The sequence below is a fragment of the Callorhinus ursinus genome, unplaced genomic scaffold (assembly GCF_003265705.2).
Source record: "Callorhinus ursinus isolate GAN/ISIS: 27379988/994484 unplaced genomic scaffold, GSC_fseal_2.0 scaffold76, whole genome shotgun sequence".
Classification (NCBI taxonomy): Eukaryota; Metazoa; Chordata; class Mammalia; order Carnivora; family Otariidae; genus Callorhinus; species Callorhinus ursinus.
Window position 1 is genome coordinate 355,061 of NW_027397138.1, and position 24,533 is coordinate 379,593.

At 44.3% G+C, this 24,533-nt stretch overlaps 1 protein-coding gene across 1 annotated transcript in view; it reads left to right on the forward strand.

Moving 5' to 3' along the window:
• The window catches only part of MAML2 (mastermind like transcriptional coactivator 2), a 341,184-nt gene that overhangs the window by 209,348 nt on the left and 107,303 nt on the right, over positions 1–24,533 (forward strand). The window contains exon 2 of the mRNA XM_025893542.2: positions 22,009–23,502. Within this exon, the coding sequence (XP_025749327.2) occupies positions 22,009–23,502 (1,494 nt within the window). The remainder of the gene's footprint in view (positions 1–22,008; positions 23,503–24,533) is intronic.

The following is a 24,533-nucleotide window of genomic DNA, read 5'->3' on the forward strand; positions in this document are numbered from 1 at the left end:
CCCCCACCACTCCAGCAACCCTCAGTTTGTTTCCTGAGATTAAGAACTCCTCATATAAGTGAGGTCATATGATACATGTCTTTCTCTGATTGACTTATTTCGCTCAGCATGACACCCTCCAGTTCCATCCACGTCGTTGCAAATGGCAAGATCTCATTCCTTTTGATGGCTGCATAATATTCCATTGTGTATATATACCACCTTTTCTTTATCCATTCATCTGTCGATGGACATCTTGGCTCTTTCCACAGTTTGGCTGTTGTGGACATTGCTGCTATAAACATTGGGGTGCATGTACACCTTCGGATCCCTACACTTGTATCTTTGGGGTAAATACCCAGTAGTGCAATTGCTGGGTTGTATGGTAGCTCTATTTTCAACTGTTTGAGGAACCTCCATACTGTTTTCCAGAGGGGTTGCACCAGCTTGCATTCCCACCAACAGTGTAGGAGGGTTCCCCTTTCTCCACATCCCCGCCAACATCTGTCCTTTCCTGACTTGTTAATTTTAGCCATTCTGACGGGTGTGAGGTGGTATCTCATTGAGGTTTTGATTGGAATTTCCCTGAGGCCGAGCGATGTTGAGCACTTTCTCATGTGTCTCTTGGCCATTTGGATGTCTTCTTTGGAAAAATATCTGTTCATGTCTTCTGCCCATTTCTTGATTGGATCATTTGTTCTTTGGGTGTTGAGTTTAAGAAGTTCTTTATAGATTTTGGATACTAGCCCTTTATCTGATCTGTCATTTGCAAATATCTTCTCCCATTCTGTCGGTTGTCTTTTGGTTTTGTTGACTGTTTCTTTTGCTGTGCAAAAGCTTTTTATCTTGATGAAGTCCCAATAGTTCATTTTTGCCCTCACTTCCCTTGCCTTTGGCGATGTTTCTAGGAAGAAGTTGCTGCGGCTGAGGTCGAAGAGGTTGCTGCCTGTGTTCTCCTTTAGGATTTTGATGGACTCCTGTCTCACATTTAGGTCTTTCAACCATTTTGAGTCTGTTTTTCTGTGTGGTGTAAGGAAATGGTCCAGTTTCATTCTTCTGCCTGTGGCTGTCCAATTTTCCCAACACCATTTGTTGAAGAGACTTTTTTTTTCCATTGGACATTCTTTCCTGCTTTGTGGAAGATTAGTTGACCATAGAGTTGAGGGTCCATTTCTGGGGTCTCTATTCTGTTCCGTTGATCTATGTGTCTGTTTTTGTGCCAGTACCATACTGTCTTGAGGATGACAGCTTTGTAATAGAGCTTGAAGTCTGGAATTGTGATGCCACCAGCTTTGCATTTCTTTTTCAACATTTCTCTTGCTATTCGGGGTCTTTTCTGGTTCCATACAAATTTTAGGATTATTTGTTCCATTTCTTTGAAAAAAAGTGGATGGTATTTTGATAGGGATTGCATTGAAGGTGTAGATTGCTCTAGGTAGCATTGACATCTTCACAATATTTGTTCTTCCAATCCACGAACGTGGAACATTTTTCCATTTCTTTGTGTTTTCCTCAATTTCTTTCATGAGTATTTTACAGTTTTCTGAGTACAGATCCTTTGCCTCTTTGGTTAGATTTATTCCTAGGTATCTTACGGTTTTGGGTGCAGTTGTAAATGGGATCGACTCCTTAATTTCTCTTTCTTCTGGATGACCATCAATTCAATTCACCATTTGTTATTACTGCCTATTAACTGCTTGCTGACATCTTTGCCTTTTTTCATTAAAAAGAAAATGCAACTTAGCCCTGGTTTTGTTATTGTTATTTTAATGTGCTCTGTGTTTTATTTCTCTGTATCTTTCTTATGGCGACTATAATACCTTGTATTTAGTAGGTACTCACTGTATCCCTTATTTATCATCCCTTGAAAAACTGAAAGTTGAAATCCTCATTCTTTTTGCCACACATATGAATCAGCACTGTTTTCCACTCAGGGGAACACATTCAAGCTAGAAGAATCACTTGTTTGGTAAAAGCACTTTGGAAACCTGTTTCATTTGTCCCACCTTCTTGCTCCCAATCCCTCAAAGATTCTGAGAGCTTGGCTCCATATGTCCCGGTGGCTGAACACCAGAAAGCTTAGCAGTTGAGCACAAAACCTGTCTCTAAATTACATACACAAGCCAGGACCTCCCACTTGCCATGATGTCAGACCAGGGTAGAACATGAACACAGAGAAGGTACATTGTGCTACAGGCTGACTCTGGTTGGGTCCCACTGCCATACAGGGAGGCCAACTGAATCAGAGAATCCTCGGCGTCACAATATGTCCCTTCTGCAGCTCGAGTTGGAATATCTGAGCAGCGTCTTTCTTATCTCTGGCCTGTCATCCCAGAGGGTGAACTAGTTCCTGGAGTCCCTTTTATGAACCCGTCCAGGGGGCCATGTAACTCAGTGAGAGTCTGACTAGGAATAAAAAGCATTATTCAATCTTTACACAGCAGTGAAAAGGGAGATGAAAAGGCACTGCCCCTCCACCAACCAAGAAAGCACATGTTATTTACAAGAGCTTGGGGTCTCTTTGCATCCTGTGTTGCTATATCAGAATCCCAATGGGTACCTGGCTTCCTGGGCTCAGACTTGTCAGGGAGGGAAAGAAAGTTTATCAGCCTTCAGGAGACCCCTCAGGCCCAGGATCTGACTTGCATGGTTTGCTGAATCTGCTTGCTCACAACCAAATCTCACTGTGGGACAGAGCCTGACACATAGGTACTCAGTGTTTGTTGAATGATTGTATTGACCAGACCCTGCAGGAGGTAACAGATGAGGCATATATTGGCCAATTTAATTAGCTTAATTAATTTAATTTCTCAGCCAAGATTACTTGAAGGCTGAAGTAAGTAAAACAAACAAACAAAAAACAAGAAAGAAAGAAAACTTCACCTCACACCATGAAACATCTCATATAACCCTGCCTGCCTCACCACCTCTTCTCTCTGTATGAAATTCCCAGTCGTGGCTGATGCCACATGTGAACCTGAATGTCCTCTCCTGTCCCTGGCTTTCCTGATCCAGAACCTCAGCAGAAACATAGCTCTGACAACCTGGGTTTCTAATGATGCTCCTCCACATTCCCTGTCTCTGCTTCACTGGAGAACCTGGTCACTGTCTTTTTAAGCCTGGGTGCTTACCTCTTCCTGCCTCCACCCTCCCCACTCCTGTTTACTTCTTTCCCTGTTGGGATTGGAGTTATTGGCATATTCCACATTCCACTCATACTGAATCCTAGCCATGGGGGCTCAGCAGATGGGGCCTGAACCCTTCTGCTGACAAGGATACCTAAGAAGGGCCCTCCAATCTGCCATTGAACTAGCTCTCTGGGGAGTGTAGTCAGTAGAGAGACAGTCAAACTTCACAGTATTCACATTTCCCTTCCATGGCAGGGGTCTCTCTGAAACTTTAGATGCTACTTCTTTATTTCCAAAAATATTTTGGGCTTTCCCATGCACACAGCCCACAGTAGAAATCAATAGGAGTCTAGGGCGGGTGTGAGTATATGAGATCACAAGCTGCAGAAGCCAAACACAGAGAAGGGATTTGCAAAACCAGAGATACTTGGGGTTGGTTTGCATGCATTCATTTGATACTGAGGTTCTGAGGTGGGGGAGGGAGGAAGGCGTGAGAAGGAACAGGAGTTGAGAAGATTAAGATAAAAGGGTGACTCCACCTGACAGAAGTTAAAATCTGGTTTGTCTACGCTGATGCCTCACCAAGAATTGTGGTACATGTCTCAGTCTGGACTGGCTTTTGCCTTGTCACAAAGTGTGTGTAATCAAGAAACGGGCCGCATTTCCCTCAGAAGATAGGATTTTTTAACTTATTTTTTTCAAGATCCTGCCACTCTGATGATGGTATGGCAACTTCCTAGAGCAAGACTTCACCCAATCTTTTATTTTTATTTTCAGTTTTTCCAGGAGGTATCTCTAACCATACCTTCTACCAGTGACTCCAAATATTTTCTCCCCATGAGTAAATGAAACATTGTGTACTGCCTTCCTATACTTTCAGTGATCCTAAGGCATAAATAGAGTGGCACTGCACCCCCCTTTAGGGGGCCAGGGAGGGGCGGGCAAGGGGAGCCTGTGTTCCCTCAGGGCCAAACACCTGGATTTTAGTCTCCACTTTTTCTTTTCTTCTATCATTTGTAACCATTTCAAGTGCAAACCCATAGAACACATTCTCTTTATTCAAACGGCCGGGGCTGGGGAAACATTAGAGGCAGAGTAAAAGCTGTTCAGTGTGCCTGGATGACTCAGTCTAAAATAGTATTATAGCTTGGCAGCAAACCCACTTCAGGGAAGCTGGTAGGAGACTAAAATAAAAGTTAAATTGAGGGGGTAAATCATTTTATCAGGTTTAGGATTTTTACTTGATGTAATGAGATTCTCAATATAAAATGAGTTAATTTGTCTGCCTAAGGGCAGATACTTGAAGAAAGAATTTGAAAATACAGACTCGAAGTAACTAGTGGTCTGAAATAAAACAATGCAGAACAGTGAAATTCTCCTCATATAAATTTTGGCACAATATATTTTCTTCTGAGCAGCATGATTAAATATGAGTATCCCTTGCTTGTCAATGAGAAGGAAAAAACTACAAAGTGGTTTTTTTTTTTCTTTTAAGGACTTTTCTAGTGTGTTTTATTTTCCTCTTTTTCTTCCTCCTTCTCATTTATCTTCTAGAAAAACTGTTTGTTTTTGCCCTGCAAAATGCAAACTGAATTCAGATTGTTCATAAAAGATGAAGCCAAACATATTTCTGCATTCTTGCCTATTGCTTTATGATTTTCCATGACTCAAACATAGAGTGGGCCCCCAGTGCAGAGGGCAGATCCTTTGCTGACAAACTCACAGAGGGAAATCAGAGGGAAATGCTGAACATTTCTTCTCGGCAATTGACCTGGTGGCTTTTACACACTCTCTCTCTTGGCTTCCCCTCCTCTGGATTTTTCAGAGGACACTTTTCATGAGGCCAGGTATGTGTCTTCTTCCACAGAGAACAATGAGTTAAGCCTTGGGAATGTATTGCCAGTTGTTCCTTCAAGCCAAGAAAATTATGGAAGGAAGGGATAGCTGGTCCATAGATATCAAACACATGATCGGGGAGAGGGAAGTTTGGGCAGGAGGGGAAGACCTCCTCTACTGCCTAGGAAGTAGAATCACTGAGGGGAGAGAACTGTGTAAGAGCAGTCCTCTTTTGGTTCAGCAGATGGCTTCTCTACCCCGGTAACACTTCATAGACTGTAATGAGGTCAGCACAAATACTACTGCTGACATTTGAGGTAGGTCACAGAGTACAGCCAGTGGCTCAGCTTTTTGGTTCAGCTGCCCCCCAGGAAAAGGGAAGAGATGGACACAGGTCTTTGGGCAGAACCCTACTAACACTCCAGGAATATAGAGCAGCAGGCCCAAGACCACCCTCTTGAGATGGACATTGCTTCGGGTCATGCTGCATGCCACACAACATGGCGTCTGAGTTCTGATCAGAAACCAGAGCTTCAGGCTGTCTTGGGGAATGTCCTGAGTGAGTCCCTTTACTTCTTCGTCGCTCTCCTCAAGGCCCTGCTGAGCCTGGTCATTGGGGAATCATTTGCTTGGTGTTTTTGTAGAGAAACAGCCATGATATGTATGCAGGGCCCCATCTGATGGAAGCGTCCATGCTTTTGTTTCCATTTCAAAAAATTGTTTCTTTACACCATTTAGTTAATCTTTTCCTACTGATATGCTGATGTTTTTCTCTGGACTTCCATGTGGCACAGGGATCTGCTTGTAAGTACTCAAGGAAGAACCCCCCGTGATAGGTGGTTGTTGCTATAGCAACTTTTTTTAAGGAAAAACAAAACAAAACCCTAACCTTGCAAATGGGCATATAAGAAATTATAAGAAATTAAATTTTCTCCCTCAGAAAAGAATGGAGCTAGAATGCCAAAAACCTCTCTCAGCCTCATGAAAAGATTTGTATGAACGATTCCATGCTTCGGATTGGACATAGCAAGCTGTGGGCTCTGAATTCCCCGAATAATGTTTCAGTGTGAAAATCAAACAGTTCTATTCTCTTACAAAGCATTTCTTTAATTATGGAGGAGATGGCCAACATGTGGGACAATGTCACTGTCAAGCACCTAGAGGTTATGCGTATGCAGCATCTTACTTAAAAACCTCACATTCATATCTTTTAATGTATCCCACCAATAAAGATGTGCTATTTCCTTTTCAGAGATGTGGTCTTTGCAACTTGATGTCAGCTTTTTCAGCTCTCCCAGCAGGGAAATTCAGGTGAATTCCAAACTGTGATTAGAGAGATCTGAGTGGAGTTAAAAGGAGTCAAACAATAGAAGAGAAGCTTACCCGCACAGACACATGCACGCAGACCAACTGTGTGCAAAGATAAATTGCATCTGCGTATGACCGTGTTAGCTCTTGTCATAAAGCAATGAATTTGCTACGGATAGGTAGAGGTCAATGGAAGAGAGAAAAAAAAAAATCTCTTTCTGCTGCCAAAAGTAATAAAGAGAAAGAAAAAGGCACCTGTGACACTCCATATCATGGAAGAAAAAAGAATGTTACTAAATGATATTGAAAGTGTAAAAATATGATGAGAAGCAAAAGCAAGAAATGAAATGGTGTGCGCTTGCTAGGTGAACACAGAGAATGGAGAATGGCCTCCATTGATGCATAGATGGATCAAGGGTTGTTGGATTGTTCTCGCCCTCCTCCTCCTCCTATTTTCTGACTATATTTTCTTTGATGGAGAAAATGATAGGCTTGATAATACATAATGATAGGCATCCAAAGATCAAACTTCATTAGATCCTTCCTATTCAGTAGCATGAAACTGTCTGGTCAAAAGCAATCCCATATGTGACCTTAATTTAACAAGTGATTAGACCCAATCCTGATGCTTTGAAATATCTTTGGTTATCAAGATCAAGCAGGATAACATTTTAAATAGGCTTTTACTATCCTTAGACTTCCTGAAAATCTACGCTACTGGAATTTTCTTTGAAGCCACCCAGTGCTATCTATCTCTTTTTTCCCTCTTTCTTGGGGTAGTTTTTCTGTTCCCCAAATGGGATTTTCCCACTTACCCATATTCATTTGGACATGAAACCCAACCAGAACACCTGGATTGCAACACCTCTCTTTCTCATTGACACCTATGTTTCTTATGGCCTGGCTTCCTTCACATCTCGGCTGGCTTTGAATGTGCACCAGAGTTCCTATTACACATAATTTATTTACCCAATTCAGGAGAAACAGGCAAACTCCAGCCTTCCATCTAGTATTTGAGGAAGGAATTGCAGCCTCAGTGTACCCCTTGCTGGGATAGGGAAGAGAAGAAAATATGGAAGAAATGGATGAGATACAGTGGAAGAATAAGGCCAGGTGACAGAGTCATCCATTCAGAAATGTTTGTGCACCTACAAAATACAAAGTCTTGTACTTGCTGTGATAAAGGATACAAAAAATGATAAGGCAAACTTCAACCCTATGACTTCCTAGGGCTGCTATCCGTTCTCTCCCTAGCATTTAGGAAAAATGATCTACCCGCCTTGTTCCCCTTTCATGACCTCCCATCCTCAGCACACACTGTAGTTGGCCATCTGCCTCCAACCACCAGCAAATGCCAGATGTGAGAGATGCAGCTCTGCCTTTGTTCCAGGTAGCCTCTGCTCATCTGTGGGGTTGCTCTCTCCCTCCCTGAAGCTTTCTTCTTCTGCCCTTGAGCTGCTCATCTCCTGACTTTATCCCTCTCTTCTTCTCTCCTCTTGACATTCCCAAGAGTTCCATTCCCATCCCTCCCCTTCTCACTCCTCATTCTTTATTTGGACACTCACAACTCCATCCATTCGACTAATGCTTGGTGTAATTCTCCCCCATCTATAGAGACGGGTCTGCAACGCTGACCCTCTTGCTAGCAAGGGGGTGTCTCCACTTACATGCCCCACAGCATCTCAGAGTCAACAGATTCAAGCTCAGTCCCATCATTTGCTTCCCCACCATCCCGTTAGGAAACATGTTCCTCCCCCTACGTTCTTTTTCTCAGCAAACGATTCCATCATCCACTCAGTCACGAATCTAGAAATCTGTATTTGGCCCTCACTCCTTTCCCACATGGAATTAATCACAACGTTCATTTGATTTCTGCTTCCTAAGTTCTTTCCCATTATCTCCATTTCTACTGCCACCACCTTAGCCCACATCCAGTTCTCACTGTCTCTTACTGATGTTGAGACATCCTCATTAGTCTTCGGGCTTACACTGTCCTATCTCCAGTCCACCTACAACTATTTGGTTGTTAGAGTCTTTTTTCTAGAATACATTACAGATCGTGTCACTTCCTTGCTTAAAATGCTTTGATGTCTACTCATGGTCTTCAAAATTAGGACCACATTGCTCTCTGCATGGTGACCGAGCCAGAGAAGCCGTGTTCCGCGTCTTACTGAGCCTCATCTCCTACCTGCTCTGCCTGCTTCCCTGTAGCCTCGCTTGTGATGGACAGGTCCCCGAGGACCTAGGTGTCACTATAGTGCTTTCCCTAGCATGAAATGGGAGTTTCCTCCAGAGAATACATTTCATTAAGGGCATGGGTTTTCACAGCCAGGCAAATATGGTTCGATTAGTAGCCGGGCAACCTTTCGTGGTCTCATTTTTCTCATCTATAAAATGAGGCCCTTTGTATCTTCTCTTAAGGTTGTTTTAAGAATTTAATAGTAATAATAATAAAAGTGGTATTATGGGGCACTTCCTATGTGTTGGGACTGTTTTAAGCACTCTACATGTATTCATCGAATCTGTGCATCCACTTTATATCAGTGCAGTTGTAGTATCTATTTTACAGATGAGAAAATGGAAGCACAGAAGTTAGGTATGGTCAAGTAGGGGAGCCAGGATTCCAAGGGATAATGTATGTAAAGGGCCTCCTATGGAGCAGTCACTCAGGGAATGCTGTTTGATCTTTTCCTTGCCTGTTGTATGCTAAACTCTCATCTAAGTCTTGTGAAAGGACTGCAGAAACTAAAAAAAAAAAAGAAAAAGAAAGAAAGAAAGAAAAAAAAGGCTAGTATTTATGAAGCCATTATTTGCTGCATTTGAGTCTAGGCTTTATAGACACTGTCTCATTTGAGACTTACTACAATTGAACTGGAACTATTATCTCCATTATACAGAGAAGGAAGCAGGCTGGGAGCATGAGGTGAACTACCCAGAGCCTCCTGCCTCATGGAGGACAGAGCCAGGACTTACATCTGAGTCTCTGACACCAAAGCTCACACTCTTGACCACAACATGTTGCCTCCAAAGGCATTAGGAGACACATAACACTGTTCACAGCCTTGCTGGGGGGACTGCAAAGGTATCATAACAGTTACAAGCCAAAAGCATTAAATACATAAGGAAAGCAAACCATAGAGTGGCCTACCGGGGCTCGAAACAATAGAGCAGTGATCACAATGAGGCTCTGAGGGGGAGTGAGTTTTGAGTTGGGATTTGAGGATAGTGAAGAAAATACACCAGTGGAAGAGAAAAACCCATTCTGAGATTGGAGTGGTGTATGGGGAGACATGACAGCTGGAGAGAACCCGTTGTGGCCAAGGAAGTATTTTATCATCAAAATCTAACAAGTGGATACAAGATATTCATTGTGAGCCGGGTACAGGGAAGAAATGTATGTTTGAGGGTGGGGGCTAAAGTCCCAGGGGTATCACTCCTGCTGATGTCCTGGATTAAAAGCAATTTCCATGGTTGCCGTTGGTGAGCTTTCTTAGTTTGAATCTGTCCCGTATTGTGTCTAAAAGGCAAATGGAATAAACAGCAGCAATATTCCTGAGGATTAGGAGCTTCCTGAGTTAAGACTGTGCTTTTATATTTTCAGCAGACTTAACACAGTGAGCAGTTTTCTTTGCAGAACGGTGCGAAATGAGCTCTTTCACTTGCCTGATTATCCCGCGGCCATTCATAATGGGGTGGACGGTTCTGTCCCATCGGTAGCAGTCAGTTAGCAGATAGATACCCGAGGCCCAGGTTAGTGATTCTGCTCTCATTTTTTTTTAAGATGATGAATGTTGATTTATCATGAAACGCATTCACGGAAAGGAACTGTAACGTATTCTCAGCTAAAGATTTCAAGAACGGAGGCATGTCCTGGACAAACAGTGATTCTCATCATATGGGAGAAGGCCTCCTATCCAGCCTACTGTTTTGACACAGAGAATTGCCTGTGATGCACCATTTTGACTTGCTTAAAGTTTTATTTTCCAGTATAGGTAGGGTTTTTTTTTCCCCCTCTTCAAAGAATATGGCCACACATGAAGAATTGGAACCTGTCAGGTGGAGAATTCATCTCAGTCATATAATTACTGGGCTGAGCAAGTTAGATCAAAGTGAGGGATAGCTATAGGACATTGCTTCAAAGAGTAGTTAAACTGCAAACAATATAAAGGCTTTATTGTCCCCCATTCATGTCATTTAAATCATCAAGAATCATTTCCCATAAATGCATGGCAAATAGTGGGATGTTAATTCCCACTATTTTGCTTGAATGCTTGAAAAAGTTTGCATTCAGACCTTCATGGAGAGCAAAGGAACTGTTCTATCTGCCATTATAAATTCTCATTTCCGGGCATGAAAGGCTTAAATTGCCGGGAGTGTAGGTTTTGGTTTTGGTTTTTTCAATTATAACCAAATATCTCTGTAAACCTCTTCATGTTTCATAGAGCTAGTTAAGCAATTTCCCCTTAGATGTGTCTTTGATGTGAAAATAAACAGGCTGAAGTGAAAGCTGAGGTCCTCTCTAAAAGAATATCTGTCTATATGGTTCGTAGTCACTCAGGCTGACATTAGACCAGAGAAAACACACCTCAATACTCTATACTGAACCTAGATACAGTTGCTATAAGAAAAATATTTCTTCAAAAGTTTCAAAAGAATGATGACATCAATGCCAAGAACATCAAAGGAGCTGTTTGGCGCTTTCAGGTACTTTGCCAAACTCCCTGTAAATGCTGCTTAACATTCCTTTGTAATGGAGTTCAAGATGGGCCCGAAATTGCGGGGACCTCTTAAAAGGTCTGCCCATCCTGCTTCTGTCTCCAGGTGACTGCTCCCCAACTGGTTCGCACGCTACTGGCCCCGGGGGGGGGGGGTCCAAACACGATTCGGATGGAAATGTCATTTCAGGATGTTTTGATGCTTTGAGGGGAGAACCTGGGGCAATGTAATCTCTGGACCTCCCCTGGGTGTGCGGGGTAGAGGTATGTGCAGACAGTGGAAATCCACAGAACAGTGGCCTTGCTCATCATTCATGAGGGTCCTCTTTCAGTCAGGCTGTGGAGGATCTGGGTGAATGACCACATGTGGAAAGTTGAAAGAGAAACCAAAAGAAATGTGTGCTTTTAGTCTCTACTCAGCTTTTCGATTTCAATCAAGCAAGAAAACTGTGCCATTTACTTTATGAAAGCTTTAGACTGGTTTTCTTACATCTTTGCTTCAGTTGAGAAATTACTCATTCCAAGTAACAGATGCTGTTGTATCTCAAGCAAAGAGAAAAAGAAAGAAGAAAGAAAAAGAAAGAAGGAAAGAAAGAAAGAAAGAAAGAAAGAAAGAAAGAAAGAAAGAAAGAAAGAGAGAAAGAAAGAAAGAAAAAAAAAGAAAAAAGAAAAAAAGAAAATATGAAAGAAAGCGAAAGAAGAAAAGGTGGGAGGAGATTTCTTGGAAGGTACGGGGTGTCTCAATTATAGGAAATAGAACTGAGTCTCCCAGAGTACTGGAACCAAGAATTGGGAAGTTTCAGGAATCCCTCTCTGTCTCTGTCTCACAATGTGGCTTCTCCTCCTGGCTTCGCCTCTCTGTGCACTTGCCTTCTCTGTCTCTCGCAGTCCACAGCTGAGAATGACCCCATTATAGGCGGCCCTGTGTATCTCTCATTGCAAGTGCATGGAAACTGCCGACAGGGTCTTGTTTCAATTCCCAATTACTAGAAAAGCAGTGAATTGTTCAGCTTGAGTCAAATGCCTACTTTGATCCAGTCTGCTGAAGCTGGAGGAAATAGGATGCCCTAGGATCAGAAACCCTTAACCAGATGTGGGGTCAGATTCTCAGAGGAAGGTGGTGAGCAAGGACAGACGTACTGGATCACGTGTTCACTTCGATCTTAATTATATAGACAGTGTATGTTCTATGTAAAAAAAAAAAATTAGAGAACACAGACGTATGAATAAAATGGGAAAAAAACCCTTCACCATCCCACCATCAGAAGGTACTTCAGCATCTTGAAGTGTTTCCTTCTAGATGTTTGCTGTTGTTTAACACCTTTTCTGACCTCGTATTTGTTTGGGTTACACTAAGGATGAGTTACAGTGGTCAGGAAGACAGACATGGCTCAAGCCTCCCTCTCTAGGGCTTATTTTATAACATGGAAGATGGACTTAAAACTTGGAAGCCAATTCATAAAAATATTTGGAAATTGTAATGAAGACTGAAACAATGAAGAGGTTGGCGTGGAGAGCAACAGTGGGAACACAGTTCAGCTGGATGGCCAGGGGAAATCATAGCCAGGGTCACATTAAGGTAAGATGCAGAGGAAAAGAAGAAGCCGACTCTGATAAGGGGACCGAGTCAGATGAGGTGCAGTATTCCAGTGAAAGGGAACAGTATATGCAAAGACCTGAAGCTGAAAGCACCTTTTGTGTTTTAGAAATTTAAAACATAATAAGTAATATAGCTGAAGCTTGGGCATGAAAAGGAGATCCCTTTGGTTGCTATGTGGAAAACAGATTGGGGTGGGGAGAGGCAAAATGCAAGGGCAACTTCTCAGAATGTGGTTGAAGGCCACTGGGGAGCCTGCGCTACTCGAAGCAGTGGAGGCCCGAAGAAGAACGAAAAATGGAATCAGAGAGAAAGAGGCCAGGAAGGTTAGGGACTTTTACTACCTGTTTAAGTCAGAGAAGCCACTGAAGATGAAGGGGACACTCTGGTATGGAGTTAGGGGTGCCTGTGTTTTATATTATTTTACCAAAAAATGAGAATTCTTTAGTAGTCGTGTTCAAATCCCAAAATAATTAATGGACAGCCCTGGAATGGTATGAGGGCACTCTCTCTGCCGTCTGGGTGCCCCTGATATTCAAACTGACCAACGCTTTGGAATGAGTCCAAGTCCCACCGTCATAAGAAAAGAAAAGCCATCTCTTAAAGCATCCATGCTCTCCCTCCCTCTCCAGTATCTCTCAGCTCAACAGTGGACAGAGTCGCTGAGAATCAGCCGTGGGCTGTATAAAGGGGGTGTGGTCCATGGCAATGGCAGAGAATCATATGTGCCCCATAAACGGACTCATTTCGCGTTCCCAGACCACTGAGTGCCAGTAAGTCAGATCACCAGCCAGTCGGTAAGTGTGCTTCCCTGGGCTGCTGCTGGCTTGGGCTAGTGGGAATAGATGAGTGACGTACAAGGAGTCTATCTTCCACTGACTTCTTGGCATGATGTTGTAATGAAAAAACTCATGGACCTGAATCAGTTGCAAAAAACAAATCAGACCGAGAGCACTAAAATCCTGAAAGCAGGGAGAAAGAACGGGTGGAAAAGTAGGAGGGCAAGGCCTCACCAAGGAGATGGACCTTGAGCGAGGCCCCTTCGAACAAAAGCTTCCAGACTGGGCCCTCCAGCTAAGGCGGAGAGAGAAACCACGTGATTAATGATGCTTGCTACTCTGTACATTCTGCTGAGGAGGGCATTTCGAGATTTCAAGAGAATTGCCAACATTTTATACATAGCATTTACTTTGGATATATGTTTTGGGCAAAAAGTGAGTCACGGGTAAAGTATTTCATGCACAAGCAGTTGGGTTTGTCAGGCTTTTACAGAATATTCTGTTCATTTTTCTGCTAAACCCAGAGAGTCGATCTCTGAAAGATGGTCCCTACAGGGCCCTGCCTTCCGACAATTGCAGCGACTCGTCAGGATGACTAAGGATATCGTCGGCAGGATAATCACACTGGTTATCACTGAGTAGATCTGGAATGACATTAAAATGGTAGACGATGTGGGAAAATCATCCTACTTTGAACTTCTTGATTTAATTTAAACATGCCCCTGTTGTTAAACAACAGGTTTTGTTTACACTTGCTAGCAGAATATCAGAATATCACAAAACATCATATTTATTTACATATCAGAGGGCACATCATTGGAAGGGAAGGGAGAGGGATTCCTTTCCTCCCCTCCGTGCCTGTAATCCCCTGCACACCTTACAGAGCAACCATCACACTGTGTTGTCACTTCTGGCTTTATTTCCAGAAAGACTGGTCAATCTCTCTCTCTCTCTTTTTTTTAATTGGTTCAAGCATCTATCGAGCATCATGTTCTAAGACCAATTTTCCAGGCTCTTTATATGCTTTAACCACTTGGTCCTCACAGCGATCTTATGACGTAGACGGTCTCACAGAGTATATATACTTGGTGCCACATAAATGCCTGTTGAATGGATGAGTAAGCAAATTCCATTTTACAGATGAAGAAAAGCTGAGGCAAATTCCAGCTCTTCTACTTACTCTTCCACAAGCCAGCCAGGAAAGATGGGAAAGGGGCGGGGAGGCATTAAAGACATTTTGAATATGGGGCACTTGGCATTTAGTGTCTTTAGAAAGACAGTGTGTTGACTTGTTTTTCCTACAAAGATCCTGAATTGGCAGTGTTCTTGCTTCCATATAACATTTTATCTTGGATTTCACGAAGAATAGCTATTTACTTCACTCCAATAGTCACATATCTCAGAGTTCAAACCTCTTGGAACAAAGTAACGGAACCAATTTCCCAAATTGATCTAACAGGCCTTCCCTGACACCTTTTACCAAAAAGAAAAAAGTTCCTGCTTTTTCTTTAAAAAGTCGAAGTGGAAGTTACTGAAAAGCGTACAGGATATGTGCCCCAACTTTTAGCTCCCGTGCATTCACTCATATAGGGCATAGAGTCGATGGGGCTAAGCATTGCACCCCAACTTTGGAATCCCTCCCAGAGGCTCAACACAGAGTAGAGTCTGTCACAAAGCCTCACGCGCCCCTTCCCTTTTCATTCACGCAGATGACAAGGTCGTTCCAGTCCTCGGGGCTTGACATTCCTCTGACTTCAGGATTCAGAAGAACTTGAGCACTCAAGCCAAACTCTAGTAGAACCATTAAATTGCTTGGGAATTGGAAATGAAAATGTTCCCACAGCCACAGCCTTCTTCTTAAGCACCAGTGTTTGACTGCTCAATCGTTAGAAGGATCCAGCTTCCCAAGTTCTCAGACCAACCCACAAACTACTGTTCGAACACCTATAATATGCCCAGTATTGTGGTGGGTGCTGAGAGGAACCCAGTCAAGCATAAGGCACAGCGCCCACCCTCAAAGATCTTAAACTCTAGTTGGGCAAACCTAAATACTATAGGGACAGAAAACAATACCTCACAATACCAGGTAGCTCAGGACTCTGCAAGGGCCAAGTAAGAAGGGGGAGCGTTCAGGCACCTTTAGCAAAAGGACTTAAAATCCCATCTAGTTTGTTGGGGGCAAGAGATTCAGGGAGGAATCAACTCACCTCCTGGTACTGTGCTGAGCTCTGGAATCTACTGTGCCAGGATCCCACCCTATCACTAATCAGCCGTGAGTAAAATGGCCTGAGGAAAGCTTACAGATGATGAGCCCAAGATATTCATTCCCTGGAGTATCTCAGCGGTCATAAATCTGGTGCTTGTGCTTATGCATGAGAGAAAGACAGAAATCTACTTGGGGTGGGGGGGAATGTGACCTATGGACTGAATTGTTACCTTTGTGTGGCATATTCCCTGTTTCTAGGGCAGCCCAGGAGACAAAGAATTCATTTATTTTGTGGAAAGGGATAGGGAGCTGGGCAAGAAACAGAAACCAGGGGATTGCGCAATAATGGCCTTTTTAAATCCCTCCAGGAAGTTTATGTTTGAGTCCTTTGGAAGAGCAAAGTACAGCTGTTCAAAAGGAGAGTTTACTGAGGGACCCCGGCCCCAACGCGGCTGTGTGCTGGATTTTTCTTGGCCATAGGCATTGTCCCAGCACCTCCATCCCCAGCCCTTGGGGCAGGTAGGTCATTCTGTCTGGACCTGGCCCTGAGCAGGCCTCAGCCTTACCCCAGCACAGACCACAGGCCTCAACTAGCACTGAGGTGTTCACGTAGGAGAATCCGAACAAAGACAAGAGTGAAAAGAAACAGTCTGCTGGATCGCAGCAAAGTCCAGTGATTTCCGTGTAGCATGCAAACCAGACCCGACTTGCTGTCTTGAAATCATTCCCGAAAGAAGCCCTTTCCTTGGGTATCCAGTGAAAGGGTGATATTATGTGTATAATCTCACAAATTACACATAAAACTTTGGGTGCAGATTTATTGTACACAATGAAGACTGCTTCTCAGCCCGTCTAGGTGACAGGAAAAGTGTAAATATTAACATGTGGTACTCATGTGAAGCCTTTCCGTCCTGCCCCTGGTTTCATCATCTGCCTGTTTCCCTACGGCCAGGGATGATTTGATAGAGTCTGGTTCAGAACTCTCTTGGATGCTTACTAAAGCTTTCTGACTGACCAAGTGACCCTTTGTCTCTTCCCTTTCTTCTCTTGGAGCCTCGAGGGTGATGTCCCGAGCTTTCACCGGCAACCTCCAACCAGTCAGTTCACCAGGCGCTCCCTGCTCTCTGTCCCTGTGCGTCCCGAATGTCCTTACCCCTGCCCTGTGTGTGCGATACATCACATTCTGTGATCCTTTGGTCTTGGTTCTCTGAGTCTACCATGTCCAGAACAGTGTCAGCCTGTGGCGAGCTGAAGGCTGAAGGGAAGGCAAGCAGTGTGGTTAGTGATGAAGAACGAGGACTTTGGGGCCAGACAGACGTGGGGCGGGGGGCGGCATCCTGCTCCCGTATCATTCACTATGTAATCTTCATGTCAGGAGCCACGATTTCTTCACTTATAAAATGAGGATCAGAATACACGTTCAGAGAGCCGTGGAAAGATTAAACGAGACTCCACACAACTCTTATTTTAAGTGTACCTGTCTTATGGGGGAGGGTATGTGCTATGGCAAGCGCTGTGAATTGTGCAAGACTGTTGAATCACAGATCTGTACTTCTGAAACAAATAATGCGATATATGTTAAGGAAAAAAAAAAAGAAGAAGATAGCAGGAGGGGAAGAATGAAGGGGGGGAATCGGAGGGGGAGACGAACCATGAGAGACGATGGACTCTGAAAAACAAACTGAGGGTTCTAGAGGGGAGGGGGGTGGGGGGATGGGTTAGCCTGGTGATGGGTATTAAAGAGGGCACGTTCTGCATGGAGCACTGGGTGTTATGCACAGTGAATCATGGAACACTACATCAAAAACTAATGATGTAATGTATGGTGATTAACATAACAATAAAAAATTTTTTAAAAAAGAGTACCTGTCTTAAAATAAGTATCAGTACACAGTGGTTATTAGGTGACAGACTTAGGGGGGCCTCAGGTGCTCTTCTGAGGGGGTCCCTTCTTCCTTGTGCAATTTGAAAAATTATATTTTGGGGTGCCTGGGTGGCTCAGTCTGTTGAGCGTCTGCCTTGGGCTCAGGTCATGATCTCAGGGTACTGGGATCGAGCCCCCACATCGGGCTCCTTGCTCGGCAGGGAGCCTGCTTCTCCCTCTCCCACTCCCCCTGCTTGTGCTCTCTCTCTCTCTGACAAATCAATAAATAAAATCTTTTAAAAAATAGAAAATAAATAAAAAATTATTATGACCATGTTGACATAAAGATAAATATATTACTGTTCTGTATGGAAACATTTTTTCACCTGAAAAGCTCCATTTCTCTTCTGTTTTAAAAGAAATTCAAGCATTTTTATGGGCCCCTAAGTCTACTGTGGGCCCTGGGTACTGTGCCTAATAGTGCCTAATGCATAAGTCAGCCGTGGGTGAGAGGCTTATTTGTGGAGATTCTTCCCTCTCCTGTTTCAATGTTATAACTGCTTTCTGGAAGTTGCTGGCCCCTCTGGCACTCAGGATATACACTTCTAGCTTACCCCAGCCCCGCTACCCCAGCCACTGGAAAGGTCCGAGTGTGGAGCCGCTCACTCCCCCAGTCCTGCCCCTCTCCTCAATTTAAACCCGGGTCTTCGTTCCTCTGACTCAGTCTCATTTCCTGGGACTATTCTTGGCCTGTGAAATGGCATTGAATTATCTGAGGAACTATTTCTCACTGAGGTGTTGTTCCTCCTCTACTCCTTCTAGGATATTTGCATTTTGTTAACAGAACCTTTAGAGACTCTCCACCATAATACACAGCCATATATCTGATGGAGAAACTTTAGTCCAGCAAAAGATACACTTCAAAGGTTGAACTTTGAGAATCGTTGATTGTCTTGTGCCAGTCGCTTGATATCTACTGAGGCCGTGCATTTGACTGGTCTTGGTGACATAACTTTGATTAGAAAGTTCTATGAGGCAGAACACAGACTGCCCCCAGAATTCTCCTGGTAAAGTGTCCTACCTGATGGAGCCCTAATGGAATTCCTTTTATCCAACATCACTTAAGGAGGACTTCTGCTCCCCATCTGAAGTCATCCCTCCAGCTGTGCTGGTGGTGACCCCACACATATACTTAAGAAACAAGTCTTATTCCCTCTGTGCCTGTTATTTCCTAGGTTTGGGCAGGAAGGTGTTCTGAGATGACACTGTTTATAAAGGGTACCATTTACAGTACAGCACAAGCTCTGCAGGGCAAATTTTGGCTTGATTTCTAGCTTTATTGCCTTTTTTTTTTTTTTTTTTTGAGAGAGAGAGAGCACACAAGTGGTGGGGGAGGGAGAGACAGAAACTCAAGCAGACACCCTGCCGAGCACACAGCCTGACACAGGGCTCGATCCCAGGACCCTGAGGTCATGATCTAAGCTGAACCAAGAGGACGCCCCTGGCTTTATTGCTTATTATTTGTATGACCTTGAAGTGTCAGTCTCCAAATTTTATTTTCTCTTCTGTAAATTGGGGAGGGGAGGTGGTTGGGTAGAAGTAATATCATACCCATAAAGGTGTTGTGAGAATTCTTAGTTATTGTGAGAATTAAATGAGACTGTCCATGCAAAGGCCTTATCATGACGCCTAGCATGCAAACCCTCAATGAATGACTGCTATTATTATTACTATTATTATTATTATTATTATTGCCACCACCACTAAATCCGGTACAGCCCCTCCAATCCTGACAGCTTAGAGAAAGTGCTGGTGCTCCTTCCCAGACTCTGCAAGGCACTGCCCAGGGAGTGGCCTGAGCAATGGGAGAATCCAGCAGAACAGGTTCTTTCAAAGCAGTGGAAAGTAGATCAAAGGCAATCACCCAAACCTGGAAAAAGAATGTGTTCCTTTGTTTGTTCTGTACTAGTTGTGAAAAAACTTTCAAAATGTAACTTATGCTGGAATAAAAGTTGTGGCCGCTCTTGAGGTAACATGACTGAGCCTCTCCAGTGTATGTTCTTCCTGACCCCCGAGGACAGACGGGGGACACTTTGAGTTTCGGCTGAGCGTGGTGATGGCTGACGGTGTTCTGTGATGATGTTGCGTACATTAAGGAGTAGCGAGCTTAGCCGTCAGCAAACATGCAGAGACAGCAGAGATGGTGGAGTGGGGAGCTCCACACCCAGGGGCAAAGTATACCTCTGCCTTGCTACAGATTGCTCATCACCCAATGTGAAATTTCATGGGACTTGGTTAGGCCTCTTGGCTGAAAATAACAGAAGCCCAACTCATACTAGCTCAAGCAAAAGGGGGCATTTATTCTAAAGATTCCACACTGTATCAAGGAAAACAAGGCAAGAGGCAGACTGATATGAGATTGAAACCCAGCCCTCAAATTTTGCCAAAACTTGTGTCTCCCTTCTCTGTGTTAGTCTTCTCTCTTTCTACAGACTCACTTCCTCTGAGGCTTTGGTTGACATATTGGAACAACAGCTCACAAGTTTTGTAAATGACGATGCAGTCATCCAAAGAAAGCCTGGTCTCACTTTCTCCAATTCCAGAATTTCTGTGGCAGGAACTGATTGGCCCAGTTGAGGTCAGGTTCCTTTCTCTGATTACCATTTGGCAATGGGAAAAGGTAAAAACTGGTTAGAAGGGCATGGGACATCCACTCCAACTATATACTGCTTGTGAGTGAGCAAAAGCACAATAAGGAATTATTGAAATAGGGATTGATGAGCTACATGACAAGAAACATGCTGTTCACATTTGGCCCTATAACTGCATCCTGGCCATTCCCAGACTCCTCTCATTTCACCGGAGATTTGGGATGTCATCTGCTCGCTGCCCTTGGTCCCTTCACGCTGGGCAGGCCCTAGCCCTAAACAAGCTGATTGTGGTATAATATATTGGTAATGCCACAGGCTGTAGAATTGCACAGACCTGGAGTTAAAGCCCAGGTCTGCCGCTGACTAGCTGTGTGACACTGGGCAAGTTACTTAGCCTATCTGAGCCTTAGTCTCCTTATCTATAAAATAATAGCTCTAAAATAATACATATCGAATCGGGTTGTTGTAAAGACTAAGAAAATAAAGTAACCATATTTAAAATACTTGGCATATAATAGATGCTCAGTTATGTTAATTTCATTTTCTAATTAGGTTACCTAGAACTCTTCAGGAGGGTGGAGGAGTGGTAGCAAGTGAAAAGAGAGAAGAAGAAAAGTGGTAGCATTTTGTATCTGGGAAGTATCCTGCCTCAGGTATTTTACAATTATCCTGAGCAAATATTAAATAATTTAAGTGGGTCAGCTGCACTGGGAGAGCCATACTTGAATAGATATAGTCTCTCACTTGAGAGGTAAACCAACAAGGATCTCAAGATCAATGGTGAATATTTGTTTCTCATTAATTTACTGGTATGACTGTATGGTCCTTAATTTCTTTCCATATAATATCTAAAGTCCACGTAATGCAATCTAATCACTGAGTTAGTGAATGAAGTGCTTTAACATTTGATTGTGACTGTTGCGGTTTGGAGAGGCTCTCCTCTTTGAGAATGTAGTAAGTCATTTTTTTTTTAATATAAACTAGAATTTATTGAGTTCTGATGATAGTAAGCACCGTACTAAACTTCTACATGCATTGTCTCATTTCTTCCTATGAATTCGGTGCTATCGCCCCCATTTTCCAGATAATGAAATTGAGGCTCGGGTATGTAGAGTGGCAAGGTCACTGAGCACTCAGTGATAGAACAGGAATTTGAGCTCAGCTTAGCCGGTTCCAGAGCCTGAGTTCTTAACAATGCGCAGTACTGGTTCTCTGCACCTTCATTTTGGTTATCAGTTCTCGAGACGGGCAACGTAAGAAATGAATCCCCAGGAAAATCTGTGCTTAGAATGTCTCATTTGATAAAGGATAATCTCACGGCATTCGTGCCCCCACACGACGTTGCTGCACGGGCTTGGATGCAAAGCCTCGGAATTACAGGAAGAAAAATAGTAGAACAACAGATACACTATCTCCTTGGGTACAACAACTCTTCTGATTACTCACTTAGAGGATAATAGTGATGAAGGGTTTCACAGATGAAAAAGAGAAACTGGAAATTATGTCCCACCTTTAGACTGTTCAGCATTTCCCATCTTGGTCAAAATTGTGCTCATTCCAGTTGTCTGTTGCTGTGTGGGGTCGTGTGTGCATGCGTGTGGAATATTTTGGCCTGCTCCAGAAAACCACATTTGGTGACCAGTTGTAAGTATTATCAATGACTCCTGATGATATGTGAAGTATTTTCCATCCATTGACCTATGTACCGATAACGGGAACCAACGGGATCTCTAATCACTAATTGACCTGCTCTTCCAGAAACCATTTATTCTGTTTGGTGAGTTTCATTATATCACAGACTGTGCTTCATTTGTACCTTTTTCTTTTTGAATTCATCCTGTGTGTAGATGGAAAAAAAAAAAACATGTAAATATCATGTCTCTTTTGACTAAAAGCATATCTGGATTAATATCTCATATTTTTATTTTTCTTTCTCTGTTTTCAGCTCCAGGGTTCCTTGAAAAGAAAACAGGTGGTTAACCTGTCTCCTGTCAACAGCAAGAGGCCCAATGGCTTTGTTGACAACTCATTCCTTGATATCAAGAGAATCCGTGTGGGGGAGAACCTCTCTGCAGGACAAGGGGGCCTGCAAGTAAATAATGGACAAAATCAGATTATGTCAGGGAGCTTGCCCATGAGCCAAGCACCCCTGCGGAAGACTAACACTCTGCCACCCCATACACATCCTCCTGGAAATGGTATCTTTAACATGGGCTTAAAGGAAGTGAAGAAGGAACCAGGAGAGACTCTATCTTGCAGTAAGCACATGGATGGCCAGATGACCCAGGAGAGCATGTTTTCCAATAGGTACGGAGAGGACCCTGTAGAGCAGCTGATGGACCCAGAGCTGCAGGAACTGTTCAACGAACTGACCAACATATCTGTGCCTCCCATGAGTGACCTGGAGCTGGAGAACATGATCAATGCCACCATCAAGCAGGATGACCCATTTAACATTGACTTGGGTCAGCAAAGCCAGAGGAGCACTCCCAGGCCCTCCTTGCCCATGGAGAAGACAGTGATCAAGAGTGAATACTCCCCGGGCCTAACCCAGGGCCCCTCGGGCTCCCCTCAGCTGAGGCCCCCATCAGCTGGCCCTGCATTCTCCATGGCCAACTCGGCGCTCTCTGCTTCCTCCCCGGTCCCTTCTGTCCCTCAGAGCCAGGCTCAGCCTCAGACAGCCTCGGGAGCAAGCCGGGCCCTGCCGAGCTGGCAGGAAGTATCCCATGCCCAGCAGCTCAAGCAGATCGCGGCCAACCGTCAGCAGCATGCCCGGATGCAGCAGCACCAGCCTACCACCTGGTCGGCCTTGCCCTCCTCCGCTGGGCCATCGCCAGGTCCGTTTGGGCAGGAGAAAATCCCCAGCCCTTCTTTCGGTCAGCAGCCATTCAGCCCGCAGAGCTCCACAATGCCTGGGGTGGCGGGCGGCGGCAGCCAGTCGAAGGTGATGGCTAACTACATGTACAAGGCCAGCCCGTCGGCCCAGGGAGGGCACCTGGACGTGCTCATGCAGCAGAAGCCTCAGGATCTCAGTCGGAGTTTCATGAACGCCCCGCACACAACCATGGAGCCCCGGCATGGCAACACTAAGCCTTTGTTCCATTTTAACTCAGATCAAGCAAGCCCGCAGATGCCTTCTGTTTTGCCTTCCCAGGCTAAGCCTTCTCTCCTGCACTACACCCCGCAGCCGCCGCAGCCGCCCCCGCAGCCGCCCCAGCAGCCCCCGCAGCCGCCCCCGCAACCCCCGCAGCCGCAGAGCTCCATTTCAGCTCAGCAGCCCCCACCGCCGCCGCCGCCGCAGTCCCAGCCCGCCCAGCCCCTGTCCAGTCAGCCTTTGCTAAGGTCCCCCTTGCCGCTGCAGCAAAAGATCCTGCTTCAGAAAATGCAGAACCAGCCCATCACAGGCCTGGGGTATCAAGTCTCCCAACAGCACCGACAGGTAAGACCGTAAGTTTGCTACCCCAAACGCAGAGGACTCGGAGACCATTTAGCCTGGTTCTTATGCTCCGGTTGCAACTTCTGTGTTGGGGCAGAATCAAGACCGCGAAGATAGTAGTGGTCCTGTCGGATTCCCGGGAAGGCCTCCTGAAGCCCAGTTCGCACGGGGCATCTGGAGGCAAGAGCTAGTATTTCCTTGTAGATCATTCCTCTCGTTGGGATCTGCAGCAGTCAAAGGCTCTTGCTTATTCAGAATGTTGCCTTGTAATTCATGACCTTTCATGACATGTCCCTTTGGCAGTAAGATTTGGATACACCTGATGTTTATTCCTCCAGTCAGTAAGTCGGTCATTAAGTCCACATGAGCGTCCTGAGTACCTACCATGTGCAAGATGTTGTGATTATGCTGAAAACTGAAGTAAGTCCAGACATGATATTAAGAGTATTTAATGACCCGTCTACATCCATACCAACCAATTGAAATGCCCGAATGCGGAACGCATTGTAATAGATCCTGCTGTGACTCCATGCTGGTGCATTAAATAAGACATGGTCCCCATTTTCAGGCACAGTCTGGAGAGAGAGACAGGCTTTAAAACTCTCATTTGAATACTAAGTAGAAAGGCTAATGACATGAGAGCACAGAGGTTGGTGTCTTACCATGCAAGGGGAAATCGGGGAAGTCTTTTAGAGAAAGTAATGCCTGCATTAAGTGTCAAATGATGAAATGGTCATCACTAGAAACAGGAAAAAAATATCTGTGGTTACCTTATATCCTGTGATTAACATAAAGCAGAGGTTTTATTCTGCCCCAGACATGAATAGTATGAAGAGATAGCTCCGTGCCTCCAGAGCACACACTAGTGAGGAATTTCAGATCCCCAGGGAATTTGAGAGCGGAAACTCTTCCTGGAAGGAAGAAAGTCTGAATGTTGCTTTGTGCGTGTAATTTGATGGGTCTCCGTTAGTGGCCAAGCACAAAGACAACACGTTACACGTCAAAACAATATGTCAGGATATTATGACGGCACT